At 44.3% G+C, this 7,653-nt stretch overlaps 1 protein-coding gene across 4 annotated transcripts; it reads right to left on the reverse strand.

Annotated features, from left to right (window-relative positions):
* Window positions 1-264: 264 nt before the first annotated feature.
* Window positions 265-7,552, reverse strand: LOC142568267 (uncharacterized). 4 transcript variants are annotated; one of them, XR_012825395.1, is made up of 4 exons: window positions 7,207-7,552; window positions 6,774-7,045; window positions 5,929-6,016; window positions 265-425 (listed from the first exon to the last, which is right to left on the reverse strand). XR_012825395.1 is itself a non-coding variant. In XM_075678261.1 (3 exons), the coding sequence occupies exons 1-2, from the start codon at window positions 7,289-7,291 to the stop codon at window positions 6,822-6,824; spliced, it is 309 nt and encodes a 102-aa protein (XP_075534376.1). In that variant the 5' UTR covers window positions 7,292-7,517; the 3' UTR covers window positions 265-425; window positions 6,774-6,821. The 4 variants fall into 4 exon arrangements, 1 of the variants encoding a protein (XP_075534376.1); XR_012825394.1 differs by having other exon boundaries at window positions 5,929-6,052; XR_012825396.1 differs by having other exon boundaries at window positions 5,933-6,052; window positions 7,207-7,519.
* Window positions 7,553-7,653: the final 101 nt, after the last annotated feature.

Here is a 7,653-nt window from a genome sequence, read left to right on the forward strand (position 1 = left end):
GCTGGCCAACCCTCCCAGGACTACCCCTTACACATACACAGATAGCCAAGTAAATGGGAGGACGACCACATCAGTAGCTTAATTGGCAATGCACGGCATGCTTAATGCACAGTATGGGGGTTCGGCTCCCACCTTCAGCAAGTTGTCTTTCTATCAACTTTCACTTCCTCTTTACTTATTATTTCTACATTATGATTTCCCCTACATATTGTCCAGCTTCACTGTCTGCTTCCTTCACAACATAGTAAATAACAGAAAATTGGGTCCATCAATTTCCTTTATTCTTTGTGCCTCGTTCTCTACTGCTGCTGATAGTTTACAAAATCTCCTTCACAATCTGTCCTTGTGTGAAGAGAAATTCAATCACCGGACAACACCCTGTTTGAGAAAAGTCCAAAGTGATCGACAACTTCTTCGGTTTGGTGCTGAAAAAGATTTGAGAAAAAATACTCAGTAGTCATCCAAAACATATTTTTACACAATGCCTTAAAAAGTTTTTATTAGACAAGAGGATCATGCTAAGGGATAAAACTTATCAGAATTTTGTTATACAACAGATCAAGAGATTACTTTAACTGTGAGGTTTTGACATGTAACTTCACTGTGGTTTACATCGTAGGTTCTAGTTTATTTTGACCACCGGAGATTCCTTAAAGTGCGCCCAAAGCTCAAATGCAAGTGTTTTTACGTTTCACCCCCATCAAACTGTGGCTGTTAGAGCCGGGAATCAAACCACTGAGCTTGTGCTCAGCAGGGCACTATAGACACTGAGCTGCTGCAATGGATACCAAGGGATGACTGAAACAAGGCTTGCGAAATTCCACAAGGTGAAGAAAGACTCACGGGATGAAAAATTGGCATTTTCTTGATTGGCATGAGCCTAGAAACTTACACATTTGCGTACACCCACCTACCAGTATAGTGTCTTTACATTTCACATCTACGTAGTGCAGGTTCTACAATGACAAATTCCTGATTCGAGCTCAAGAATAGCGCGAAAATAAAATCCAAGAGAAGGACAGGACACAAAGCTTGATTCCTACAATGAATCTACGTCGTATTTCCATACAAGTTGCGAAGAATGTTCGTGCAAGCATGGTGCCTCAGATAACAGCGTAAGAAACAACAATGCTAGTATACATATCAGTTTAGGAAACAAGCTGCACCGCATTCTGGCTTCAAGACAAACTTAATTTGAGAGCAAGATTGAGCCTGAGTAGAACACGTTCCTATATACTGGTTTTCATAGTTTAGATTAGGGTTTCTCAACATGTGCATTTTGAAGTGTTGCGAGCAGGCGCAGAATGTAGATGTTGTAGCCTTCTTTGGGCTTTCTAGCAGGTTCTCAAGCAAGTCGTGATTCACAATCGAGCCGAGAAATCCGTGATTAGGGAAACCGTACAGTAGACGAAGAGTAGAGGTAAACGCTGCATTGAGTGCCATAAAAATTTGCGACAGCTCACTTACTCGCACATTATGCAAAGCCCCACAAAAGATGGAAAAAAAAAAGGAAAAAGTCTTCACGATCAACGTACTCAAGTAAGCGACAGCAACAAACGTTTAGAAATATTTTAAACCTTTCTGTCATAAGAGAAGAAAGTGCCGCCAAGCTGAAGACACTCACGAGCTCCATCTACAACAAATTCAGCAAACAAGAGCAACAGCACTGAAAAACTGAACAGTAAGCTGCACAAAACCACGTTATGAACCATAACAGGCACTGCAAGGTATAAGGAAATGAGTTGCTTTAGGCGTGGGCCCAAGTGTCGCTCATGATCGCAAGCTCAGGCACATTTCGGTTGTCCCAGCACAACTAACTAGCATATTTTGCTACACAATACAGTAAGGAACCATAAATTTATCTTTTAACTAAGATCAAAAGTGGAAGCAGCGCGCGCAAACTGTAGCAAAATTGTTAACTGGAACACGCCATACTTGTTTAAACGTCACAATCACGTGGTCAAAAATGTGACATCACTTCCGTGCATGGCAGTAGCGTTTTGGTATGGCATTTCGCCTCTACTACGCGTGTCACCAGTCACCGCCTTTTTTTAAAAACCCATATGGGTCTCAAGAATTTTCCTTTTCGTGTACCCTCCTTGATCTTGCGGGTTTCTACAGAACTGATTTGCCAATAATTGGGGTTAGGAGCAGGCAAATGGTCAACGACCCTGACTTTGACCGCCTCGATGCCTTGGGTTAGCAAACAAGAGTTTATTGGCTACTAGCCTGCTTCTAAGGTTACATGCAATTAAAATAATTTACATTTACTAACACATGCAGGATCGTCCTAACACCGTATGCTTCCGTGAACTCATGCACTGCCCAAGATCATAACACACGAAAAGCGCAGTTCACGTTAGCAGGCCTTGCAAAGCATGCCAAGATGCACACCTTGAAATTTATTTGAATTGTTTGAGTGCTCCCTAATATGGTCATTTCATGGGACATTAAAGGAAAATACAAAGCAGACTACTAAGTAGTAGTGGACTATAGTACTATTTGCAAGCGTGCTAAATTCTTACGCCTCAAGTTTCTGTTCTACCTCCTTAATGGGGGCTACAAATTACACAGTGGTGCATATGTATCTTTCTCTGAACAGCGAAACACTAGAACTAAACACCTTAAACATTTAATTGAATACAGGTTCCACACAGACACATTCAGGTATTTTTTCTTCCCTCAGACAATCAGTGATTAGAATTCATTGCCTAGTGATATAATTTGTTCACCTGACGATTTCCTTCCTATGCTGGAAAAATAGGTCTGAGTACGCATCTTAACTTATAAGTATCGCCTACAGACACTGCAATATGTTTGTAATTGGTTTGGTGTACTTTTTTTGTTGTTTGCCTTATGCTTCTGCATTTTTGTTCATTAACCTTTAAGGGCTGACTCAGGAAGGTCACACCCTCTTATTGTATTGCTCAACTACATCTTCTCGTAAACTACAATATTAACAAGTGTATAAGTTTGCCATTCATATTTTGATGCAATGTATTTTCCCATGTCCTGCAACAGCCTCGAAATGGAGGCTAGCAGTATGTATGAAATAAATAAATAGATGCGGCCTATTAAAGTAGCATTCCATAAACCTCACAGTGCTTGTTTCGTGCCAACAAGACTTAGTTTACGAGGAAATTGCGTCTGAAGGGTCCGCATACCTAGAGAGGAATTCAAATCACCTGCTCCTGAGCAGGGAGTGGCGACGTTGCATACGCCACGACTGCCCTTTGCTTTCATCGGTGAGTAAAACAGCGCCCTACAGATGGTGCTACAGTTTTCTACGAAAAATGCGTACGTGCGGCCATGGAGCAACCGACCCAAGACAGAACATTGGATTCACCACTGCAGCTGCTCTTGGTCAAGTGGCATGGACTGTTCAGACATACCACGACATCACATGAACATAAAATTCTCTGCGACTTGAAGTTTGTGCAAGTTTCGCGAGCCAGAAAAGCCAGCTCAGCACTACATAATAACTACTGAAACACAAAAGCGTGGGCGATGCTTTCAAGGGTAACCTCAATAGGTTCTTTTTTCTAAAAATCAAATAGAACTAGACAAGAAGCATTTTCTTTCATGTTATAATGCAATGCAGCGATATTTTTATTACTAGTAGATGAGTTCCAGTGACAGAATTTTAATGAGGAGTGCCTTCATCATCTGGCTAGTACTTGAATGTCTAAGGGAGTGTCTAATTGTGTCCTGCATTTACTTCAGTTTCTCAATTACAAAAGCTCTATTCGCAGTAATATTATTACAATATCATCGAGCAATGCTCAAAAGACGGGCCGCCACGAGAACGAAGATGACGTCGCAGCTCTTAGTGCGAGCGAGGGTCGGCCTGGCTGCCTGGCTCCAGTGTAAATAACCTGTAAATAGCCCCTTTCGTCTGTCTTTTCACACGTAACATTCTGGTGGAGGTGCGGGGTACTTCAGAAGCCGCCGCCTTCTCTCGTCTCGTCACTCTTCTAACCTCACCACCCATTCTCGCCCACTTCGACCCTGATGCCCCTACAGAATTGCGTACAGATGCCAGCGGTCATGGCGTAGGTACCGTCTTAGCCCAGCGTCAGCGTGGACAGGATCGCGTTATTACTTATGCGAGCCACCTCCTAGCACAATCGGAGCACAACTATTCCATTACGGAATGAGAATGCCTTGCTGTCGTCTGGGCAGTTGCGAATATCTGTCCTTACCTTTACAGTCGCCCTTTTTCCGTAGTCACTGACCATCATGCTCTCTGCTAGCTTTCATCACTAAAAGACCCTACAGGCCAGCTTGGTCGATGGGCTTTGAGGCTACAAGAATTTTCATATTCCATGGTGTACAAGTCTGGCCGCCTGCACCAAGACGCTGACTGCTTGTCGCGTTACCTGTTGACAACTTTGACTCCTCCAATATTGCCAGTGCTTCTTGTGTATTCTCTGTATCACAGCTGCTTCATTTCGCCGACGAGCAACATCATGACGGCTACATCAGAGCACTCATAGACCGTTTTGAACATTCTCCAGCCGATGCTGCTCTACGCCTCTTCGTCCTCCGTAACCTTCATCTGGACGGCTCCGAGTTTCTACTTGTAATACCTAAACACCTCCGCTCCACTGTTCTAGAAGAGCTTCACGACGCACCAACGGCAGCACACCTTGCCGTATCTCGAACCTATGACCGTGTACGTCGCCGTATTTTTTGGACGGGCCTTGCCCATTCCGTACGATGTTGTGTCCCCACTTGTGAACTTTGCCAACGACGTAAGAAGCCTTCCCAGCTCCCCACCGGTTACCTGCAGCCGCTCGACATCCCTACCAAGACCTTCCATCGTGTCGGCTTAGACCTTCTCAGCCCATTTCCGGAATCCGGAATCTACATCAGGCAACAAGTGGGCTGCAGTCGCAGCGTACTGCAAAACAGTGCAGTTTGCGGCTTTGAAGCTGGTCGGGGCACAGCATGGCATTGGCGTGTTCAATAAGAGCATCAACCTTTTAAAAGGCGGGAGCTGACGCATACGCTTTCCATTCCGCATTGAGGTACTTGTTAAGTCGTGAGTCCTCACATCACTGGCAACTGCGCTTTCCATGCTCATATGTTGACATTTCTCATGGAATTGTCATTCTTCTGCCTGTCCGTGTAGAGGTTAAGATGTCCTCTTTGCCACATTAGGGCGAGAAAATTGTTTAATAAATCAAGATTAACATAAAATACATGTTTTCTTTAGATTGTTGCTCTGGGTGATCTAGTGCCTCACTTGAAACAATTTTTGTGTTTCCATCGCTATGAATGTTCGCACTCATGCAAAAAAAAAAGACCCATTCTGTCACGCCAAAAATGTGTGCAACAGTGTACAACATTTATCGACGTGAAAGCAAATAATTTTGCTAGTGGCTCTCATACCACGAGACAAGGGTGTATGAAAAATCATGCCAACCATTTTGCATTGTGCTGTGGGTTGGTCTATGAGATACCTCTCGGCTGTGGCAAGTTCTATGTAGACCAAACGGCCCAATGCCTAAATGACTATTTGAGGGAGCATTCAAACAATTTAAATAAACCGGATGGTGCAGCGCACATTGCAAGGCCTGCTCATGTGAGCCGTGCTTTCCAACATTGTGATCCTGGGCAGAAGTAGCAACAAAACAGCACATGAACTCGCGAAGGAATATTTTATCAGAGAGATGGTGCACATGTCAGTAGCACTTCAATTGCCTTAATTCCCCAGAAATGCACTTGTTTAATGCCGATTTGTAGCATTACTAGACAAACTAGCACTGTCACAACATTCGCCTCTTGTATGTGCACAAAATTTGTACCCTATCTTCCATCCTTTGAATCATTAAGTCAGTTGGTAGTTCGCACTTTCATGCGTCCTTCTTCTATAAATATCTTTTTGCGCACAAAAAAAAAAAATGCGTCGCAGATTTCACCAACTTGCCCAAGACGAAGTCCTAGTCAGTTTCAAAAATTTCCTTCAGAGATTTTCTTGTTGTGATGAGAATTTCTGTCAATGCATGGCACTCTGTTCGAACAAAGGGACAGGTGGTTGACAACTTCACTGAAGATGGGAGAAAAGAAAGGTTATAGAGGCAAAGATTGTCACGTTATCACCCAGATATGTTCCCTAACGCAATGCCTAAAGAGTTTTTTTTTTTGTTGGACAAAAGGATCAGGGTAAAGCTCAAGACCTATGAGCATTCTATTGCACAGACAAAAGGATTAACCAAACAAGCCCTGTGAAGTGCAGCAAGGTCAAGGAAGATTCATACAATGGAAACGGCATTTGCTTGAGAGCGGCATGCATGGACCTGCAAGCCCACACTGGTCATATCAGCATGCATTTCACATGTATAACAAAATGCAGGTTCCTGCAATGAAGCTACGTCATGTCTACAAACAAGTTGCGAGGAACATTTGCGCAAACCTGGTACCTCGCACAGCGCCATCATAAGAAGCAATACTAAATAGCAGCTTAGCAAACTAGCTGGAAGAAATTTAAGAAAATTTCTCGGTCTTCAAGACAGCCAAACTTTACAACAAAATTGAACCAAAGTAGAGCTATGAGTGGCTGGGCCACCTTTTGCAATATTTGTCTTCATAGTTTACATTCAGGTTGCTCAACATGTGCCTTTTGAACTGTAACGAGCAGGTGCACAAGCAAGTCGCGATTCGCTAGCCACCAAAATCCGAGGTAAACAGGGAAACAGCATGAAGATGCAAGACAAGAAACAGTAGAGGTAAATGCGACATTGCCGTAAAAAAATTGCAACAGCACTTACTCGGGCAATATATGCAACAGCAATCCTACGAAGGATGAAGAAGAAACTTTAATAGAGAATGGTCCGGCAGTTTTTGTCAGGTGGCGGCTCGAAGTCCTTGAACTCGAGCGGCACCTTCGGCTTGCCGGATGGCCCAGAGCTGCGGTCTGCCAACTCTGAACTTTTGAGAGTCGTCTCCCAGCGGCGGCAACGCCGATGGAGAAGGTCCCTGGCGGCCCTCGAAGCCGGGGCGGCGCCGGGAAGAAGCGAGCTCGAGGCTTCCTGCACTCTGGCTGCAGCGACAAGAGTTTAGAACGCGTTTAAACGTTTTTACCATAAGAGAAAAAAGTTCTGCCATACTGAAAGCCAACATGTGCCCCATTCACAACAGCAAATTCAACAAACAAGAGCACTGAAAAACGTAACAGGAGCTACATAAGACCACACTACCAACCATAAACGCGCTGCAAGGCATAAGGAAACGAGCTGCTCCAGCGTTGCGTCCAAGTGTCGCTCGTGATCGCAAGTTCGAACACCATCCGATTCTTCCAGCGCAACTAGAACAACATTCTAGCACACAATACAGTAAGAAACCGTAAAATTGTGTCTTAGCTAAGCTGAAAAGCTGAAGCAGCTCCAGCAGCGCGCGCAAAACTATAAACCGGAACACGTCATACTTGTTTAAACAACGTCATCATAACTCTGACGTCACTTCCGTGCGTGGCAGCAGCGTTTTAGTATGGCATTTCACTACTACCACGTGCGTGTCAGCAGCTTACGCCTTTAATTGCCGCACCGCCATACGCGGCGCAGCCCAGCCGATGCTCACACCTCCCCCTCTAGCCACCATAGTTCAGGCAAGCCCGGGCAAGCTGCTTCAGACGAGCACATCGAAATTGGA

This window comes from Dermacentor variabilis, unplaced genomic scaffold, assembly GCF_050947875.1.
Source record: "Dermacentor variabilis isolate Ectoservices unplaced genomic scaffold, ASM5094787v1 scaffold_18, whole genome shotgun sequence".
NCBI classification, from domain to species: Eukaryota; Metazoa; Arthropoda; class Arachnida; order Ixodida; family Ixodidae; genus Dermacentor; species Dermacentor variabilis.